Here is a 22,464-nt window from a genome sequence, read left to right on the forward strand (position 1 = left end):
TTCAGACCTGACTTTCCAGGAGCATGTAGACACGTACATTTCTGCCTCTACATGTGTTCGAATTGCAGCCATTTTGGCTTATATCTTTTGTCTGAATCCAGCAGGGATGTGCAGAGCAGGCATTACTCCTCCCAAATCCCTGAGGGGCCTGATCCATTTAGCTGTGCTCAGAGCATGATAACACATATTGGAAAGACTGGACCACAAACAAAACATAGCAGCCATGGAAACATTCTCTAAAAAAACACGGGTAGCAGTGGTAGCCAGATGAAACCTAGTGAGCGTGTTATTTTTCGAAGGACTGTAGGTTGGCCAAATACATTTACAAAGAAACGTACAAAGGGTGCAGTAATTAGTTTACCACTTTGTCAGAATTCAGTGTCATGCTCTATAGCAGCTAGAGCTTTTTTTTTTAGATAAAATTATCTTTCAGCATAAGCAAAACAGCACTTTTTCTCCAGCCAAGTTTACATAAATGGGTTAGCAAAACCATTTGGCTGATATTCTTCAAGTAACTCAGCCTGAGGCTGACAGCCAGCATAGAAAATTTCAGCCCAAATTATTAAAATGTGGTGTAGCTGTAAGAGCAGAAAAAGTGCATCTGATAATGGTAAACACCTGCCAGCCTTTATAACAGGCAGTACGACCAGTTCGGCACACACATTGTGTGTGTGTATGTATAAATCTGAGTATGCATATACAGAGATACATATGGATTGATATATGTATATATTCAGTGTTTGGTTTTCACAGTATTATTATAGGCTTATATATCATAGTGCAGTTTTCACTTTAATTATCCTGGGGTTAAAAACACTGCTATTACATATGAGCACTTTCCACCTTCAAAACTAGTGAAAAATTGAAAATCATCTCAAACCAGGTTTTTGATGTACCAAGATGCGAAGATTTGTACAAATGCAGAATTGAAGAAAGCCTCATGCAAGGTTCCTTTTTTCCACAATTAGTACTCTTGTTATTTATTCATGAATGCTGTTAATAAAATATGTAGCAAGGGAGAAGAACATTCCGTTAACCAGCTTCTACTGTAATTAAAAGATGAATTACCAACAACCACTGATTTATTTTTCTCATTTGTAAGAGGATATCTTTAGGTAACTGTGTCCCTGGTGAATGCTTGCTTTGAGCTGCCTGATGCCCAAGTGGTACCTTCCGGTAGGTGTGCAGCCTGCTATAGCCCCCAGAGTGCTATGTCCAAGAGTGCTACTCGTCACGTTCACACTGTATCTCCAGACCTTCCCCAAGCTGTTGCCTCTGTCTTCTAGTTTTAGAGTACTGCGTATGTTGTTCCTACATTATTGAGCCTATTGTGAAGAGGGCAGACAAGTTCTTTACATCAACTTAGACTGAATTTAATACCAAACTTAAGACCACTTCTGCCTCTAGCAAGTAGAATAGAAAACAACGATTGGTGAGCGTTATCAGTTGTTACTCCTAGGAATCCAGGGGATGAAGAAGGGAAGAAAAGTAAAAGATTTTAACTCTGTCCTCTAATAGAAGAAGGAATAAAAGGCAAATACCTGCAAAACCCTGATAATGATGTTGAGAACTGTCTTCAGCACAGTCATGGACCCATACCAATTCAACCTGCCTTCTTTGCTCAAAACTGTCCACCGTTACTTACGTCTTCTGCGCAACTTTTCCTCAGTCCTGCTACATTACCTTAAAAAGAATTTTTCCCCTCTACTTCAGGTCCCCTAATGAGCACATTCCCCTAATGGACACACTGATACTATTGAATAAAAAAGTGGCTATCCTTCCTCCAGCACTGTGACTATTCTTTGAACTTCAGTTCTAATGCTGTTTTGGTTTGTGTTGTTTTAAATCTTTTACAGTCTTTGCTAAGCATTCGTGGTTCCCTGTTCTCACCAAGGCGCAACAGCAAAACAAGCATTTTCAGTTTCAGAGGTCGTGCAAAGGATATAGGATCAGAAAATGACTTTGCTGATGATGAGCACAGCACTCTTGAAGACAATGAGAGCAGAAGAGATTCTCTCTTTGTTCCAAATCGACACGGAGAACGGCGCAACAGTAATATTAGTCAGGCAAGTGTGTCATCTAGAATGGTACCAGCCCTTCCAGTAAATGGGAAGATGCACAGCACTGTGGATTGCAATGGAGTAGTTTCCTTGGTTGGAGGACCTTCAACTCTAACTTCACCTACTGGTCAGCTTATACCAGAGGTAATTATAAGTAAACTAGTAATTGTTACAGTTTGGTTCAGGCACAGAATTTTTTCTTACTGCTCACCTCTGCATGCCCGATCATTTCTTAGAGCTATGAGAAAGAACTTGCAATAGTTTCTAAATAAGAGAACATAAGGGAAAGAAAGTCCTCAACCTCCTATGTCTGAGCCTCAGTAAAGTATTGTATTCTCCTTGCCTTCAGCACATAGAAAGAAAAAAACATAAATTGAATTTGACAATTTGTATGTAGTTTCACCTCATCAACAAAGGTAGACATTTGATATATAACTAAGGATAAACTTGGAAATATGTATAGGAAAACACCTGCAAAATTAAGCAGAATGCAGTTACTACTCCCATGATAGTTAATAGAAATGCCCCCTACTGAATTCATCTTGAAGAATTTTTTTCTCATAACTTTCATGAGAAAAATACGTACAATTCCCATGTACCTTTCCAATTACATTACATTTCAGTCTCAGTTTCAGACTTCTGTAAGCTAAGATGTTCTTTCAAACTTTAAAAAAAGCAAGCTTTCTCATACATAGTATTTTAATGTGGATTCAGTATGGTATTTTGGTGGCTATAATAGCACTGTATTTAACCTGAAAAATATTTTCATTATAAATAAGTATTGAGATTTCATTACTACTATTACACATTTCTTTTTATGTTTCTTTCTCTCCTATCTTGACACAGACTTTCATACCAGAAATTCAATCAGATTACCTCAGAGGTTATGCGTATATAGTTCTATTTCAGAAATACATTCACCTGAAGAAAGATTTAGCCTTTTAACTCAAATCTTCTCTAAAGAAATAGTACTAGTGAATGCTCAAAAATGGTTTTTCATCTTCACACTAAGATAACCTTGAAATCCCTTATGAGTTCTGCAGGCTTTTTCAAGCTTTGTCTGGATGGGGACAGAATAATGAGAAAAAGAGTGAGTGGTTTCCATGAATCACAGAATCAGTGGTACAGCAGGAACCAAGATTTAGGAACTTTTTAATCCCACTCCTGTGTTTAGATCCCTAGGCCACACTCCAGAAGAAAAGCAAAGCAACTGTAAGGACACCTACATGCTACAGAGTAGTGACACATTAGGCACCTTTAAATCAGAGCCAGGTATTATTGCTTTGAAAAGATAATTAGAAGCCATACAAAACAGAGAAGACTTGCATATTCATTGCAAGAATATATCACAAATTCTGCATGAGCATTGCAGTGGGTGAAAATTAGGTAGAAGAAATATTAAAAAAGATGTGATTTTTTTCTTATATAAAATTTTCTAACCACACTTATCAGGTTAGGAATGCAGTACACAGTATTAGAGAGATAATTAATTCCTAGAATTATACTCATGTTTCTTGTATCAGAGTTACTTTCTTAAATAATAGTTCACTTCTTTCTGTACTCACACTTTAATTATTTAACATGACTAGCTGCTGGAAATCAAGGTGACAGGTTTCAACTTTGATCATTGTTTCTTGAAAGAATAATAATAATCACTAGCAAAAAGATACCTAGCAAAAATTTTGTTCACTCAGTCATTTAAATGAGAAGCACTTTTGGTCCAACATTGCCTTGGTATTGTGTCCCCCAGGTGATTATTTGTAGCACTGTACAAAATTCCCACTGAGTTCCTCAATAAAAAACAAAGAAATTCCTACAGGAACAGAAATGTTTAGTGTGTAAGAAAAGTCTAGTATGCTGCACAAAGCTGATTTTGATTATCACTACAATATTTATAAAGTAAATATCGTTAATTGACTGTTGAAAAGGATGGTTTAATTTCTCAGTATTTCATTTACAGGGCACCACTACAGAAACAGAAATAAGAAAAAGACGACTGAGTTCTTATCAAATTTCCATGGAAATGCTGGAAGATTCTGCTGCAAGACAAAGAGCAATGAGTATAGCCAGTATACTTACAAATACAATGGAAGGTATTTGATGCATTTTTTCTGACAGGCAGTTCAGTGAATTTCTGCTAATTACATGTACAGAGCAATTATTTATATAATTTCCATTGTAAATGTAAAACTGGACATGTGAAATCTCTGAACATCAGATACAAAAGGCTTTTGAGCATTTCTAAGATCATTTACACATTCTAAATGCTTAGTCGTTCATTTTTTCTGATGCCTTCCAAAATAGGACTCTATTGAGTGGACAGAGGCAAAATAATCATAGCTAGGGGATTGCCAGAGCCCCAAACAGAGAACACAGGGATTTTCTTCCTATAAGACATCAACAGGAAAAATCAATTAAGATATACAGGAATTGCTATGGTAAAGGCAGTGATGTGCTAGAATAGTCATTTCCCCTAGGCTTAAAATCCAAGGATAGACAATAGGGAACTGGAATGAAAAAGACATAGTTTTAAAGAAAACAAGCAACTGTAATCAACCCATGCCAATGCACATGAACTGCATTCCTTAAGCATTTCTTAAACTTTCCTAGGTAAGTACATCAAAGATAAAAAAATACTGTATTTACTCTATGAAAAAGCATACATTGTTGGAATTGTTTTGCTTATTTAATGGAAACTGAGAACACTCACACTTCATACATATGCCACTAAAATATTTTTGTAAGCTTAAAGGATCTATATACTGGATACAGGCACAGTGTGACAGCTGTTATAGTCAGATAAACCCTGTGGATGTCTTTCAACACATTCTAAAAGGACAAGAAATTACCAAGAAAATTTGCAGTGTTCTTAAGATTACTTTAAATCAGAATTGAAATATACTTTTTAAAGTGAGTTCTGACGCCCTTTGCTCTCAGATAAACAAATAGATCCCAAACTAATTGTGGTCAGAAATATAAGGCTTATATCGCTTATTTTCTTCTAAAAGTAGAATCATAGAATCATAGAATCATTAAGGTTGGAAAAGACCCTTAAGATCATCGAGTCCAACCATTAACCTAGCACTGCCAAGTCCACCACTAAACCATGTCCTCAAGCACCACATCTACACATCTTTTAAATACCTCCAGGGATGGAGACTCAACCACTTCCCTGGGCAGCCTGTTCCAATGCCTGACTACCCTTTCAGTGAAGAAGTTTTTCCTAATATCCAACCTAAACTTCCCCTGGCGCAGCTTGAGGCCATTTCCTCTCGTCCTATCACTTGTTACTAGGGAGAAGGGACCGACCCCCACCTCGCTACAACCTCCTTTCAGGTAGTTGTAGAGAGCAACAAGGTCTCCCCTCAGCCTCCTCTTCTCCAAACTAAACAACCCCAGCTCCCTCAGCTGCTCCTCATAAGACTTGTGCTCTAGACCCTTCACCATCTTCATTGTCCTTCCTTGGACACGCACTAGTACCTTGATGTCCTTCTTGTAGGGAGGGGCCCAAAACTGAACACAGCACTCGAGGTGCGGCCTCACCAGTGCCGAGTACAGGGGCACTATCACCTCCCTGGTCCTGCTGGCCACACTATTCCTGACACAAGCAGGACCCGGCACTGAGCCTTGCTGAATCTCATACAGGTGGCCTCGGCCCATTGATCCAGCCTGTTCAGGTCCCTCTGCGGGGCCTTCCTACCCTCCAGCAGATCAACACTCCTGCCCAACTTGGTGTCATCTGCAAACTTACTGAGGGTGCACTCGATCCCCTCATCCAGATCATCGATAAAGATATTGAACAGGACTGGCCCCAGTACTGAGCCCTGGGGAACACCACTGGCTGCCAACTGGATTTGACTCCATTCACCACAACCAACAAGTATTCACAAACCATCCTCACAAACATGTATCTTTCTGAGTATATCTTCCTACTTTAGTGCAAGCGTGAACTGTTGGTATGTCTTGATTCTCAGTGTGCAATTCTTAGTTCTCCTCCCAGGTAGAGAGGATATCTCCTTAGAGGGTGCTGCGCTCTTCCTCCAGCTGAATAGTTTGTCCTTCCGTTCTTCTGGACAGAAAAAACATGTCAATTTAATCTATATTGTCCTGATAGTCACCTCCTACTCACATCTGGTTTCCGTTATTTCAGAAGTTGCTAGTGCAAGCAATGGAGTCTTCTGTTCCAACTCAGTGTCCAGTGTGAGTGGCCACTTTTGTCCAAGGCCAGTCCCATCCTACCTCTCAGCATTCTGAGTTACATGTTCAGAAATGTGATTATTCTGCCCAAGCCATATATTCCTTCAGAAGCACTGTCTTTGTTATGGTTTATGAAGATTATAGAAGACTTTCACTACTTATGATACCCTTTTCTGCCTGGAGGCTACAGTCTCATGTAATGGGAGAGCTTGTTAGTTTCAATGAGTTTGAGAGCTGTAGCAACTGACCTTTTAACTTTCCGTAATTCCACCCATATAGGACAATATTAGAGGCAAAAATCAATCCACTGGTCCTCGAAGTGTAGAGTTTAGCACTAAATCCTTATTAGCAAATACTGTAAAACAGCATGTTTGCTATTTTAGCAAAATCACCCATAAGTGTCATGATGATGGAGACCTCCCTGTGCTCTAAGGGATGTCTGAAAACTGGCAAATTTCAGATTTGGGTTGATGCCGCTATGTAGAAATGTTATTGAAACTGTTGTGGCCATTTCTTAAATATTTTGTAGTCTAAGTATTTCTCACTTAAGCAAATATCAGTCTTCCTTCTGGGCTGTCCTCAAACATCCCATCACATTAGACATTCATTCTTGCTATTATTAACTCAGAGGAAGTTAGTATTCTTCTGTAACTTTCACAATATTGACAGTGAAATGGAGAAAAAATAGTTTGTAAAGATTCTAATGTGAGCAGAGTCGTTCTGCTAATACTAACACTGCTGTTCTGTTTCTCAATTGATAGACACTGCAGTTGTACAAGACATTTTCAAACAAAGGCAAATGATAATTTTTAAAATAAGAAAACAGGCATTCTGCATATTAAAAATATTGATTCAAATAAGCAATGATAGGTATGCACACCAAGTCATTTATCTGTTATGATATTGTAGTGGTTCAGTGTAGTAGCAAATATAATACTTTTAGTAGCTCAAATCAAAATATGTACACGTTACATACTTAACACAAAAATTTTATATTTTATGAAGCTTATAGAAATAATAAACTCACTGACAATGGAGTCATGTTAACTTTTAATATCTAAAATTAAGACATCTGCTGTAAGCAAGTCAACTAACCTAAACCAAATGTCTAGACTCTCCTTACTGTCATGGGAAAGAGACAAACCCATTTCTCTCTTTAGATAGATGTCTGAGATGATTCACTCTTTAGAGATAACTTCACTGTCCACTGGTTGTAGAGGAGCTTAAATAAATTAGATGCTTAATTTTAAGACGGCTACACATAGGTGAGGGAAATCCCATGTTAGTGTGAGCTGTCTGTTTGAATGGTTTAATCTTTTTACATATGCTAAACAAGTTATTTGTTAATTTTTTCTATTTTTTTTTCAGAGCTCGAAGAATCCAGACAGAAATGCCCACCATGCTGGTACAGATTTGCAAATACTTTCTTGATCTGGGATTGCTGGAGTCCATGGTTAAAAGTAAAACACATCGTCAATTTAGTTGTGATGGATCCATTTGTTGATCTTGCTATAACTATTTGCATTGTTTTAAACACCTTGTTTATGGCCATGGAACATTACCCAATGACAGAACAGTTTAGCAGTGTCCTTTCGGTGGGGAACCTGGTAAGTGGTTTGTCATGCACTACTTGGTGTCAAACTACCATTTTCTAAAAGAAGAAATGCATAAATGCATTGCATTGGTTTTAAATTTATTCCAGGTTGTTTTTTATAATCAGTTTAGAAACTGTATATATGATTTTCATAGATAAAGTGATTTTTGCTGGAGCCTTAAACTTTCATGAATCTATTTTGTAACTACTATAATGAAATAACTGAATATGTGTGGAAGTGCAGTCTTCACTGGATTGTCAGATATCTTGAGGTCTACCTTGTTTTTTTTCTTTAAAATGTTAAGGTAGAGTATCTAATTTTTACCATGGTACTGATATTCCATCACAGAAAATATTTTTCTTCTGTAAGAAATTGATGAAATATTCAGATATCAATTTCTTTTTGAATTTTTTTCAGTTACACTACAGTGAAAGTACATTTCCAAGAAAGGCATATTTCTTGTTAGCAGTAAGTCCTTGTCACTTTAGGTAACTAAAAAAGACTTAATAAACTAGAAGATTATTATTTATTCTCTAACAAAAGCACCTTGTATCTGTAAGTTTATTAGTGATGCCTTTCCCGATTTTAACCTGATCCTTTTCTGAGCAGATACCTAAATGTGGCATAACACTTAAATGGTCTTGTCTGTTCCTCTCTATTTTCTTCCAATGCTCAGGAAGCAGAGGACTGAACCTTGCAAGTGTTTGTTTCAGAAGAAGATTCATACATTTTTAATTTTTTGCCAGCTCACGTAACTACCAATAGTTTATGCAGGAGAGGTCTGGATTGACTCACACAGCATGCAGTCCTGAAAATCAAAACCAACCAAGAGTTCTGAACTAATCATTCAAAAAGACTAGTTTTGAAAAATCTGCTAATATTTAAATGGAGCAGTAATACTCATTCAGAGTATGTTTTAAAGTCTAAACATTTTCTTTATATGTACTGGTAATACATCCTTCTATGACTTTTTTTAAAAATAGAACTAAAATTGAACTTACTACCTACGTGTTCTTGTGTGCATTACAGTTTCCTTTCTCCTTGATAAAGATCTAATGGCTGGCATATTCTTATATTCATCACAGATTGCAGAATATTGTATTTTAAAAGGTTGGTCTGTCATATTGTTAGAATTATTTCTCTCCAAATATTTATACTTACAAGGTCTTCTGCCTTTTCCCATCTCATATTTTTATTTTTTTTTACTCTAAACTAGCAGCAGTCATATTTTTAACTACCTTTGTAACAATCTAGGATCCTTAATAAGGACTATATATGTGCAGTGAATACTATTCCTGTGGTTTCAGTTAAATTCTCTGTTCCTCACTGTATTAATCTATTAACCTTAATTTTGTGATTTCCATTCAAAATATGTTAACTTACTCTTTGCTTGTGACATCACGGTCTGTTTGAGGATAAATTAAATATGACAAATATGACTCTGCCTTTTCTGTAGCATTTTAATGAGAAGGTAAAAATAATTCTAAAATGCAATGATTAATTTTCATAATACTAAAATTCATTCTGTGTTCAAAAGTCCTAAGTAATTATAAGAAAACTTGAGTTTACTTCTGTTAAAATGTATTTTTGTGTATTTGGGGATGCAGTTATGCTCAAGAAAAAGTAGTTTGTGAATGGAATGGGTTTTAAAATGAAATATTTTAAAATTAAACTATTTTCATTGCTTTTTTTTTCAATTATTTTGACAAATATGACAATTTTGTCAAGAATAATCTTCTTTGTTGCATTCTCCTTTACCACACATAGCAATACCTGTTACATTCTCCTGATTATGTGGTAACGTCTCTCATATATCAATTTAATAGCTTAGTGTTTCTTGCTATATTTCTATTTTCTTAAAAGTATACACTTTTAAAAATGTTAATATTTACACTTTGACAATGGGGAATGTTTCGACAGCATTATATCCACCTCCTAATCTTCTTAAATTAAAAGGTAAGCATGAGTGTAGTTATATAGTGTTGTAAAAAGTCAGCTTTGCATCCATAAAACTTGCTGTAGGAGGACTGAGAGCAAGCTGGGTAAAGAACTATCACAAGGCAATGGCAGAGTACATTGCTGTACTTTAGTAGACTTTTGGATCATCTAGGATATCCTTTGGGTGTTGTGCAGAATATTCATATGTCTTTAGTGGTCTTGCATTATGCTCCAAAACTTCTTTATTATGCTGCACAAACCACTGATGACTACTCATTGCAAGAAAGTGTTAGGTTAAATTCTGGACTTTAAAACACTAAGGAGCATTGATAATTTCACATTTGGCACCTCCAGATATTTCAAAGAACATTATTACCATAAGGTCTTTTTTCCAAAAAGAAATAGCTATCACACAGAATAGTAGCTGTGTGTGAAACCTCTATATCCTTACAGAAAGCCCAATGCATGAAACTCCAGTTTCCCCTGTCTATTCCACCCATACTCTTAACTCTGACGTAAAAGACAGACCTTAGAGAGTCTGTCCTTAGACTCTGACCTTAGAGAGTTTCTTCTAACACTTCTCTTTAGACCATGAGCAAGGAAAAAAATTGCTGTCAAGTCTTCTTTTGCTTTACTGGGACTATCCTCTAGAAACAGGACTGAAAATACCAGATCATATCACATCATCTGCTGGATGGATAGTTCAGCACATATCAGTCAAATATGAACTGGAGCTGAGCTGCTGACTGGTGAATAACTTTTTATAGGTTCATCAGTCCTCTCCCCTCCTACATCTGTCCTGATTTAGTAATTTGTTTTTAATTATCAGTTTTCAGTGTTTAGAAATACTTAGATGCCATTTGGAGATAGCAATCAGCTGTTTTTTATAGTAACAGGTACAAGTAACAGGTATGAGAACTCAAGCTGGATTAGAAAAACTTACTCAGGTATATAAATTTCTCATAACAATTCAACTAATTAATTACATTTTATTTTAGGTATTCACTGGGATATTCACGGCAGAAATGGTACTAAAGATAATTGCCATGGACCCTTATTATTATTTCCAAGAAGGCTGGAATATTTTTGATGGTATTATCGTTAGCCTTAGTTTAATGGAGCTTGGTCTTGCAAATGTTGAAGGATTATCTGTTCTTCGGTCGTTCAGATTGGTAAATACCTTGATAATTAAATATTTGCATGCAATTGTCTCACTTGAAAAAGATGTGCTGATGCCTGTAATAATTACCAGTATTTTAAAGATATATTATATACTTAAATGGCTCATAATATTTTTCATATATGTCTAATTTGCAAGCCATATATAATAAATACAAGTTTAAGGTGTTGTCAATTTATATCCTTTAATATCTTATGGTATCAAATTATCCTATTGATATCCTATCCTGCTGATATCCTTTGCCAGCATAAGACTAACTGCTACTTTTTGAGAATTTTGTAAATCTTCGTTATACTGATTTCATTAAGATTCATCAAAGCTGAATATCTGTAAAAACATACATATTGCCACCAGCATAAAGAATCATAACATTTTTAGTCTTTATATTGTGAACATTACTTTGTGTTACTCATAATTTTAATGGGCACCGAGAATAAACATTTAGTAACTCCATTACATATAACAGAGTCATAACAATCTGACTTTAGGATAACGGTTAAATTGAAATATTATTGAGCTTCTACTAGAAATGTCTTTTTTATAGCAATTAGTATTGTACACAAACTAATTTATAGGTATGTTTACCAGAGGCACATAATTCATGATTTAAAAGTCTGTATTACTAGTAGTTATCACATTACTAGAAAACCTAGGTTATTTCCTAATATATAGAATAGGAAGTAGTGACTTAGTTTATTAGCACCAGTTGCAGTGGTACCCAACTTCACATACCATAGTTTGGTTACTGAATATTATTTTTGAGTTAGTGTTTATAACTTGAATGGACATCACAATATCAGCATCAAATTGTTGCTTCAAAAATTGTCCTCTAAGGCTGGAAGATGTAATGTGGTGCTGAGGGAAATGTGGAATCAAGCCAGCAAAGAGGGTATAGTGAAGGTGAATAAAAGAGTACAAGCTTCTAAAATGTCTTTAAGAATTGTTCAGTAATTATCTGTAAGTGGATGTTTAAAAATATTAGAATCAAATGTGGGACAAACAAAAATTATGGGGGTTTTCCTATGTACATCACCAAGATGAAATGCTGAACACTGCAGTTTAGGCAAATACCCCATGCTCCCTGCTTGCCATTAAAATAACAATATGTTCCTACTGAAGAACAAATTAATCTACAGAAATTGATATGCTCTGCTAAACAACTTGGACCTTGCTTCTATTTCTTAACTAACACTAATGATTCCTCTCCGTTTTTGTTTTTCAGCTCCGAGTTTTTAAGTTAGCAAAATCTTGGCCAACTCTAAATATGCTGATTAAGATTATTGGCAACTCAGTGGGGGCTTTGGGAAATCTGACCCTGGTGCTGGCCATCATTGTGTTCATTTTCGCTGTGGTTGGGATGCAGCTGTTTGGGAAAAGCTACAAGGAATGTGTCTGCAAGATCTCCAGTGACTGCGTGCTTCCACGCTGGCACATGCATGATTTTTTCCACTCTTTCCTGATTGTGTTTCGAGTGCTCTGTGGAGAATGGATAGAAACCATGTGGGACTGCATGGAAGTTGCAGGCCAAACCATGTGCCTTATTGTTTTCATGCTGGTCATGGTGATTGGAAACCTAGTGGTACGTGACAAACATTTTTGAATGTGAACTCTGATGCAAAATGTACACAACTTACAGCTAGGCAATGAGAATGTTTGTCATAATTCTGTTCAGAATTAAAAAAATAAATCTGAATGTGCTAGATTTTGGGTAAAAACATATGATGATTCCCTTCTCCCCCTTTTCCCTCATTTCCATACACTGAAGAACTCTCACTATGTGTACAGGAATTTAGGAATACACCCAAATGCCAAATCAAACACCCTATCATGGGAGTGCTGCAGGTAATTTAGAGGTGCTGTTTAAATCCAGATGTCTTCCTAACTACTCTTGAAATAATAAAGCTTATACTGCACCAGCTCCTAGGCAGCTGCTTCTTCAGAGAAAAAAACTCTGATGGACTTTCTTACACCCACTACAGCTAACTGCAGCACTAATACTTCTGACTTAATAAAAATAAAGTATAATGTAGCTATTCTTGTATAGAGTATCTTAAATTTAAGTACTGAACTTTTTGGCCTGTTTAGGTGTAAAAAGCAAAAACTAAATACAGAGTGACTGGACATCCATCCTAAAAATGTGTTTGAAAGCTTCTAACTCAAAATTATAAAAGAAACCTTTATAGAAAAATGTTAATTCAAGCTGACAAATTAAATTGCCAAAGGTTCAATTGATAAATATTGAATTGGTGAGAACTTCTTAGAAGTCAATGTTATAATTGGACTGCCCCATTTACACTTTTATTTTTAAGTTTCTTTTACTGTTATCTTTGCAGTTCATTCTGATGTGCCTAAAAACTATATTACCTGTCAAAACTCTCTTCCTTTAGTGACATATTTTAACATGATTTAAATTTTATAAAATAGAATTCAGAATGTTTGTATCCTAGTCATTTACATGACCTTGCAATCTTGACACTGTATCAGCAGAAATGTGCAGAGCCCCAGAAAGCTATTTATGATCAGTAACCTGCTCTACTATTTTTTGAGCATAAGCTTCAGCACAGAAATACTGCTTGAGATTCATATTGTTTTCTTCCAAGTGCTTTTTTACCTTCAAGGTTCTTTTCTGGAATTGTGAAAGTCTGCAGAATTAAATCTCATAGAGAGTACAAAAGAGAGACCTAACACATTTAACAATGGGGAAGTTTGTTTATGCCATTTTGCCATATCATGACAACTTTTAATGCCTGGTAGTACATCAGACTGAAAGTATGAAATGATTAATTGCTTGTAAGCTTTAGTGAAATAGCTACAGCTTATAGGAGATTATATTAAAACAACAATAGTGATGTCTGAAGTCTGAAACAATAAACCACAGTTCTCAGTCAATACTGGTGCTAAGATTGTTACCTGCTGATGAAAGAAGTCCATTTTATTTTAAATTCCTACATAAGAGCAAACAAAATTTTCATTTTTTGCCAAGTGAAAAAGGAAAAAAAAATCCAATTACAAATAATACAGTATTATTATAAATAATCGAGACTGAAGTGTAAAATTAATTTTTAAATATTCCTTTTATCCTTTTATGATAAGCTTTATAGAATTGAAGAGACAAGCCCAGAATTAACAGAATATCACAGTCTCATGGTATAATCTTTCAAATAGTAGTTAGAAAGTATAAGTAGGTTATTATAGCATTAACTAATACAAGTTTCTAAAATATCTGCATCAGAGAAACCCAACTAATTTTATGAATCATGTTTATTTAATTCTACATAAATTCCAAGTGATCTTAAGAGATTTAGACAGAAGCCTTTCAAACCTCTGATGAATGTGTATAGCTAGAATTTTTGTAACTTTTTTTTTTTATTTTAAAGTCTAAGCAACCATGCTGCTTCAAACAAAGATCAAAAGTTTAAATATTTAGGTATTAGTTTGTCTGTTTTCATCTTCTGAGTGAATACTGATCAAAACAAGTAAGGACATCTTTCATAATTTAAGGTGCTATATGGTTGTCTAAAATGAGTGAATGTTGTTTTTCAAAACAATGTGTGCTATTCAACAGTTTCCTGTAAAAGTACTCACTTCTTATATGTATGTATTTACTGTACAGCTGTATTCTTTCATCTTTTAGGTATTAAACCTATTTCTGGCCTTGCTGCTGAGCTCATTTAGTTCAGACAACCTTGCTGCTACTGACGATGATAATGAAATGAACAATCTCCAGATTGCTGTGGCAAGGATTCAGAAGGGAATAGATTATGTTAAAAAAAAGATACAGGAGTTCATCCAAAAAGCCTTCATTAGAAAGCAGAAAGCTTTAGAGGAAATAAAAGCACTTGAAGAGCTAAACAACAAGAAAGACAGCTGCATTTCCAATCATACTGCTGTTGAAATAAGCAAAGATCTGAATTATCTTAAAGATGGGAATGGAACCACGAGTGGTGTAGGCACAGGCAGCAGTGTGGAAAAATACGTAATCGATGAAAACGATTACATGTCATTCATAAACAACCCAGGCCTCACTGTGACAGTACCAATTGCGGTTGGAGAATCAGATTTTGAAAATTTAAATACAGAAGAATTTAGCAGTGAATCTGATATGGAAGAAAGCAAACAGGTAGGATTTTTCGTATCTTAACAATTAAATTGTAGCCATGCATTTACGTATTTCTTAATTACATATTTAGAATTTTTAAAAAACTGTCTTACTGCATGTAAATATATTTGGTATTTTATTATTTGATGTAATTATAATTCAAGAAAAAAATTACCCCATGTGATGGTATACTAGGGGGTCCTTAGAGTTTACATTTTTAATACTCTGTTTATTAGCATTTGGAAGATGTATAATTTTAAATATGATTATTTCTTTCACAATTTTATGAGGTTGTAGGACTAGCACACATTTCATAAACCATTCTTTCTGTACTACCTATAATGCAATCAGGATTTATGGAGAAGAAATATTTTTTCCTATATTTAGGGTAGTTCTAAAAATGAACCCTGAGACATCATAAATCAGTGATATATTCTGGATTATCTAAAAAGTTTTGTAATATTCATACAGATTTTGGGTTCAGAGACTATGGCTGGCTGAATTGAAGTAATCCAGATACCAATCAATGTCATGGTAAAGCAGTATCTCATGTTATCCTGGAGAGCAGAATATAGATGTAATATAGATGCATGTGGAAACAGTTTACTTGAAAGCCTTATGCTATTGTTATTGCGCAAAGAGACAGAAGTTGGTGTAAAAACCAGAAGCCATGTGCCTCAAAATATAAGTGGCTCAAATACCAGAAGTGATCATGAACAGCTGATAATGGTATTCAAGGAAAACTTTGTATGTTGGATTAATGATCAATGACAAGCTAATAAATGCATTAGCAGAATGCATTATATTCAATGCCATTAGAAATGTAGGAACTGTGAGGTTTAAGGGATCAGAAACCATGGATAAGTATGTTTTCAGTTAGATTAGAAACTATGATGTTGTATGATAACTCATTAATACATAAGGGTTTGTTTACCATAAAGAAAGCTCTTCTATAAAGAAGCCCTGCATTCATGACTGTATCATAGCTGTATAGCTGCCATATTTGAAATAATGCTGCATTCCTCAGCAATACCAAACTATACCACGTAGCTTTAATGGATAGCCATGATCCAGTTAATGTTTTTTTTGCTAAAGAACATAAAGGAACATAAAGAGTGTGTGTTTGTTTGCAGCTGCAAAGGTTACTCTGCGTAACAATTGTAAGATTAAGAGCAAGATATTCTATCATCTGACTGAGTTGCTCAGTCATGAGACATTTTCAATGCAGATGTATAAGACAGTATAGCAGTAGTGCTTATCCATGACAATTTAAGAATATAAGAGATACGGGAAGTGTAAAGTGATATAATTTATGAGATCAACTAGTATCAAAAAAAAGCTTTCAGAGTGACTCTGGGTCTGAGAGTTAAGTATTTTTCATGTAAGCTGATCTAATAAAAGTTAATTGTCTTTTCCAATGAACCTTTAGCAAAGTCTTCCAAGTCTTTTCATATATTCTGATATTCTTTAAAATGGCATTTTACTACAAGTTTTCTGCTTTCCTTGTGGTTAGTTTTGATAAATACAGCGATGAGTGCCTTCCTAGTAACTCCATCTTATGAAGTTATATGCCTAAAAATTTCCTGCATATGCTACTTTTTTAAAAGTTTGTAATATGTATTAGGAAGTTGGGACGCTTATAAGCTGTGCAGATGCTAAATGTGTGGTTATGTGGCATGTTAGCCCCAGCAGGGAGCTGGCTTGGGACGTTCCCATCCGCACCTGGCTCCTGATCCCCTGGCAGTCCTTACCACTTTCTCTGCTACAGTGCTTGTGGGTCTGTACTATAAGGCATACCACTGGAGTGGTGTAAGTTAAATAACATCATCCCATAGGTATTATTTGTTTGTTTCTTCTTTAAGATAGATTGAATGGTTCAGTTTACAGTGTACTGCCATATATTCTAACAGAACAGCTGAGGACAAAACAAAATGCAATGCAAAGGCAGAAACTCCTCTGCTTTCCAAGTGAATACATGATGTAAGTACACCCCAAGAAAATGGAGTAAAAGTCCTTGTTGTGCTGAGAAGTTCTGAATGATACTGATTTCAAGCTGACTTTCACAAGTCAATTGCTCTGTTCATTCCCACCTTTGCTTGGTTCAGGCATCATGCTTTTTTCTTCTAAGGTCATCCTGAAGTTTCAGGACTGTAACAAATCAAAAGGCATTTTGCCTTTTTTATGGCCTTTGGATGTATCCATATGTCTTCAGGAAGAGTAATAAAATCCAAAAGTCTGTATAAGCAATTTGAAAGTGAAAATTTCAGGTGACTGTGGGAAATCCGCCAGTAAATGAAGGATGGTGTTTATATTAAGAACTTGTGAAGAAATTTTCAATGGAGATAGGATAAGTCTAGGACTTCTGTGGAGCCTCAAGATTTCCATAGAATGTAATAATCACTACCATTGCGAAGCTGGCGCAATAGCGCTTCCCTCAAGTTCTGTTTATGCACAACTGTTTATCATTTAACTATTTGACATGTATTCGTACAGTGCAAGTGTGCATATTGTGAACGGTATCTGATAAGACAGGAATTTCTTACCAGTGCCCTGAAAACTGTGAATTCTATATTAATTGCAGTTTCCATTCTGGATTCCTTATTCCATTCCTTCTGGATGATTTTTAGGGAAAGGATAAAGTGCTTTCTTTTATTGTGCATATAAAAATCCACCTGCTTTCGTAATATATGAACGGATGTTCTGATGTGTGACAGGAATTTGTGAAGATTCCCAATCTTCTCCTACCAAGTCAACAGTACTGTTGAATCTTTTGCTACCTTCTGATTGTCTTTTGAGGAAGATAGAGAGTATATTGGCGCAGTGTTTAAGTTACCTCTCTAGAACAGTACACCATCATTTACTTTATTTTGCCTCTCAAGGGATACTACTGAGAAAACATTCCTGCTAGGAGAAGGCCTGGTCTGCAAAAGGAGGGTAAGAGATGGGGCAGAAGTTTCCCTGCCTTACCTGTGGCAGTACTTAGCACTTAAAATACCCCCAGGAGGTGTCCCCTTTAATAACTTTTTCTTTAACAACAGAGCTGTGGGAAGCTAGATCTGCACAGGAACTGTAAAATGAACCATTTTTTTCTGGTGTCTTACTCACTGTCACTGATGTTAAGAGCAGAATGATTATTTAAAGTCTGTCAGCAATAACAGGTCATGCTAGAAGTGGGGCAGGGGCTGTGTGCCCCTGAGGAACGTGCCAAGAGCAGGTAATTACTATAGAAATTGTAACTGTGGGTGAGTGAGGAACAAATTGTAATTTTTCCTATTTTTATTATCAGATATACTATGGTACAAAATTACTCTAGCCACCAAGTTTCTTTTGGAAGGCTCGTTCCTTTTTTTTTTCCCCTTTCATAAAAACACTTTCTAATTAATTTGCTAGTTAATAACTTCCCAAATCTGCCAGAACCTATTCTGGAACCTGGTTGCAAGTTCCAGACCTAAACAAGATCTTTCTAATACGTATCACTAGAAATTTGGGGAAGTCTCATTTTGGATGAAACAGAATAATAACATTTATTAGATTTTAAGGTTACCCACTGCTTTAGAGTAATAGTTTGCTGAAAGTATGTGAAAGAAGTGAGCATTTTTTGATACTTTGAAGAAGGATTATTTTTAATATCTACCATCAGAAAATAGAGGTGCAATACCCAATGAAATAACCATCAGAAATAACAGATTTCTGCTCTGAAAATAAGATACTCAAGATAATTAACTTTGCAGATAATAAGAAAATTAGAAGCAACTAAAGGGGATAATTCAGTGTTTTTTAAAGTTAGCATTATGGATGGTGTTTCTATTATAAAATATGCCTGCTAATCAGTGAAATGAATGGACTACGTTAATCTTACCAAATATAAGACTCCTAACTATTGTATTTCCGTACCACTTAACAACTGTTCATTATATCTGAATCACAACTTTATGAATAAAGTTTTGGACTTCAACATGGAAAAATAATTTCAAAGGTATTAATCAGTTATGGAAAGCTTATTTCACAGCTAAAGAAATACATGTACCTACAGGCCTCTATCATTCAGAATTCCAAAAGCCTTTCTATCTACAGTATATGTACAGCAAGTACAAATGCAGATTGGAGCAGTAAAGCTGCTCAATAACTTCTGAAATCATCATCTAATCTACTGAATTTTCAAAAAAAGAAATAATTTCAGTTTTCTGATTGGCTTCACTCGTGCCTTTGTGACTAGGTGAAGTAAAAAGACAGGAACACAGTTATTGCATTCCCAAAAGTTAAGCATTGCCATTGGGTTGCAATAAATTTCTTAGCCAAAACATACCCAGTAGTGATTTGATCAATTTGTTGAATGACTTTTTATCAGATTTCTTTTAAAATATCCAACAATCTAAATTCCCCTTTTCTAAAACTGACCAATTCTGGGACAGTATCTTCAAAAGTCACAGATTCTTTAAGTTCTGGACTAGCTGTGGATAACTAATGAATGAAACCACATCTCTGGATACACTGATGGGCCACTGTCCAGACACTGATCCAATCCTCTTTTGAAACAATTGGAGAGAGATTATAGAGTCAGAAGTATATAGCATACTAAATCTAAACTAGAAACTTACACAATATGATACTTCCTCACATTTAATTTGAACAGAAACTAAGGAAGTTTATTTTCATTGAGATCTATAAGTTCTACCACCATTATTACAGGATGAAGGAGGAACGGGAAGACATACATCTTCAAAGTATTTTGCTTACTGTACATACATTTTTTGCAAATAAAACAGATAATCACATAGTTAAATGAAGACTAGAACATTAAATGAAAAAACCCTTAAAATTTTCATTAATATGCATTAAGCACTATATAAATACTGGAATACTTTCCAAATCTGCTAACCATCTCTTTATTAATTTAATTAATTGTATTTTTATTTATGAATCACAGTTTCAGAGTGTGGATTATTAGGTCTAGCTTCTGCATTTCTTATTTCTCTAAAATAAACTAACAAGTTCCGTAGAAAAGTTTGTTGAACATTTCAGGTGGTATGTATTTCCCTTTTTGCCAACTGATCATAAAATATTTAATAACTATGTTTTAATTGTGCTAAAGCCATGTTTGAATTAGAGATTCCAAAAAGAGGAAAACTAGAGATCCTGTGTCTTGAACTTCACTACCTACCATTCTTACTTCTCACAGGGGTAAAACCAAGCTGGAGCAATCAAGAATGCAGCTCTGGTGCTTTTTAACCAGGTAGAGCAACGTGTCACCACTTTCACACAGGTTACCTAAGCAAGTTATACATATATATGTATATATATATATAATCACTTTTTAATGGATTTTGACTGGCCTGCATGCTATTCAGCTATGTACCTTCCCTATCCATTGCAAGACAGTAGAAACATGCACAGCTGCTCTCTGCTGAGTCATGGGACTCACATCACAGCATGGTCAGGCGGGATTGGCAACCCCGACATACATTTTTTAACTCTGCTAATGATTTTTCTGGATATTTTAATAGTCTTTAGCAACAACTGCATGCTCTACAGGTTTTGAAGTATGGATCGTAAAAGTACTGGAATGTTATGCGTTAAAGAGGCCAAAGAAAAAGGGAGCATGCATAGTTTTTAAAAAATAAAAACAACCCTTTTTGATTCAGCCCTTATAAATGTAAATATTTAATGAATGAAATGTGTTAAGTGATTTATGTAACGATTACTGCCACAACTTCAGCTCCTTCATGAATAACATTTAAATTATTGCAGTAGCTACTCGCATAAAAATTACACTGTTATACTTTTAAATTTACAATGCACTGTAATGCAAATCTTCAAGATGCTACAAACTACATACTATATTCATTTGGGCAGTGCATATCTTGAGATTTATAAACTGTAAGCAGAGCAAACAGTTTCATAATTGCTAAAATTATACTTAGCAAATAACTCCCCCTAAAAAACTCCCAAAGCAAAGCATTTTACAAATACTCTTTTTTTAAATTTTAAATTCCTTCATAAATAGTGGTATTTTGGAGTGTGTTTCGCGGTAGCAGTCTGTGACTGCGCTGTGGGACTTTACTTGGTGTAAATTAGAAAGACTATGGAGTAGTTGGCATCATTTTTATAAAATTCCATGTGTATTTACCCTAGTGGGTTTTTTTTCACTATAGGCAGGTATAATCTTCATTGATGCATAATTGGCAGAGCCTTCAGGATATAGGGACAGCAAATATTGCACAGGAGCCAAAGTAACATGAAACTAAGGAGGTCAAATTATCCCAGTAAAACCAGGTGTCAAAATTTTCTTGGGATTGAGATTTCAGTCCTATAGCAGGATTCAGAGCTGTTTCCTTCAGGCAGAGTCTCACTGGCTTCAAAAAGATAACCAAATGGTTCATTTTATATCATTGATTATAGTGTAGTATGATCTGCCTATATGATATCATACTATAAATTGTCCAGGGATGCCAACAGAAATTAATGTTGGTGTGTATTCTGAAAATTCTCAGATTTTACTGATTAAATTCTAAACCAAGATATGCTTCAAACATCAAATAAAACTCTATGGAAAGAGATTTTTAAAGTGGTTTTCTTAATATTATATAAAAGTCAAATATCATAAGATCTGAGATTTAAAGTCAGTTTAGAATCACTTTGGAATCATTGGTCCCCATTATTTTTTATTTTGTCACTCAATTACAGTGCAGCTTTCAAGATTCAAAGGATAAAACCACATGGCTGAATTACTAAAGGCAATTTGTAATGGCTGAATCCCTTTATTTTATTGTCACTTGAATCATGAAGCCGTTTGTAAAGCTTAAAATTTTAGTAGCCCGCTCTTGCTCTTATTGAAATCTAGAAAAAAATCAAATGAGAGCAAGACTGGGTCTTAAGTGAATGCATTTTCTTGTAAATGGGCACATTAACATGCTGTTGGTCAAAGCTTGTTTTAATGACCTAAGCTGTTGAAACAAGATGCACTGCTCTGAAAGGACAGTATGGAGGCTGATTATACATATATTAATCAAGTATTTGGGTTGGTGACGAAGCATTTTTTTATGTTATATCCTATACAATGATATTTATAATACTATTTTCAGAAAAATATAATCCCATTGAGGTAGTCTTATTTTTTTATTTTATTTTTGTGTGTGATTTCCACAGTATTGCTCAGGCTTCTGCTCTAGTCAAGCATGTTGTTTTGCTGATTCAGGCCTTGAGAATGCTGCATCATAAGCAATTGCTTTCAAATGTATCCTTGTAAAGGAAAATGTGTTATCACTGAAGATGCAAATAAGCATTTACAGGGCATGGCGTGTTCTAGAGGCTGATAATCACATTTATGAGGTGAAAAGAAGATTGTGTTAATCCATCACGTATCTTGAGTTTCCTATTAGTTTTACCGCTAGAAAA

The 22,464-nt window shown here is 35.1% G+C and overlaps 1 protein-coding gene across 15 annotated transcripts in view; it reads left to right on the forward strand.

Annotated features, from left to right (window-relative positions):
* The window catches only part of LOC309590419 (sodium channel protein type 2 subunit alpha), a gene marked incomplete at both ends in the record, with an annotated part of 61,443 nt that overhangs the window by 15,782 nt on the left and 23,197 nt on the right, over window positions 1–22,464 (forward strand). For 5 of the 15 annotated variants that reach the window (XM_082311569.1, XM_082311571.1, XM_082311562.1 and 2 more), the window contains 6 exons: window positions 1,857–2,222; window positions 4,021–4,153; window positions 7,626–7,864; window positions 10,789–10,962; window positions 12,193–12,549; window positions 14,605–15,090. In XM_082311569.1, the coding sequence (XP_082167695.1) occupies window positions 1,857–2,222; window positions 4,021–4,153; window positions 7,626–7,864; window positions 10,789–10,962; window positions 12,193–12,549; window positions 14,605–15,090 (1,755 nt within the window). The remainder of the gene's footprint in view (window positions 1–1,856; window positions 2,223–4,020; window positions 4,154–7,625; window positions 7,865–10,788; window positions 10,963–12,192; window positions 12,550–14,604; window positions 15,091–22,464) is intronic. The other 10 variants (XM_082311566.1, XM_082311574.1, XM_082311575.1 and 7 more) reach the window with 4 other exon arrangements.

Source organism: Platalea leucorodia (assembly GCF_965183815.1).
Source record: "Platalea leucorodia genome assembly, chromosome: 5".
In the NCBI taxonomy this organism is placed as follows: Eukaryota; Metazoa; Chordata; class Aves; order Pelecaniformes; family Threskiornithidae; genus Platalea; species Platalea leucorodia.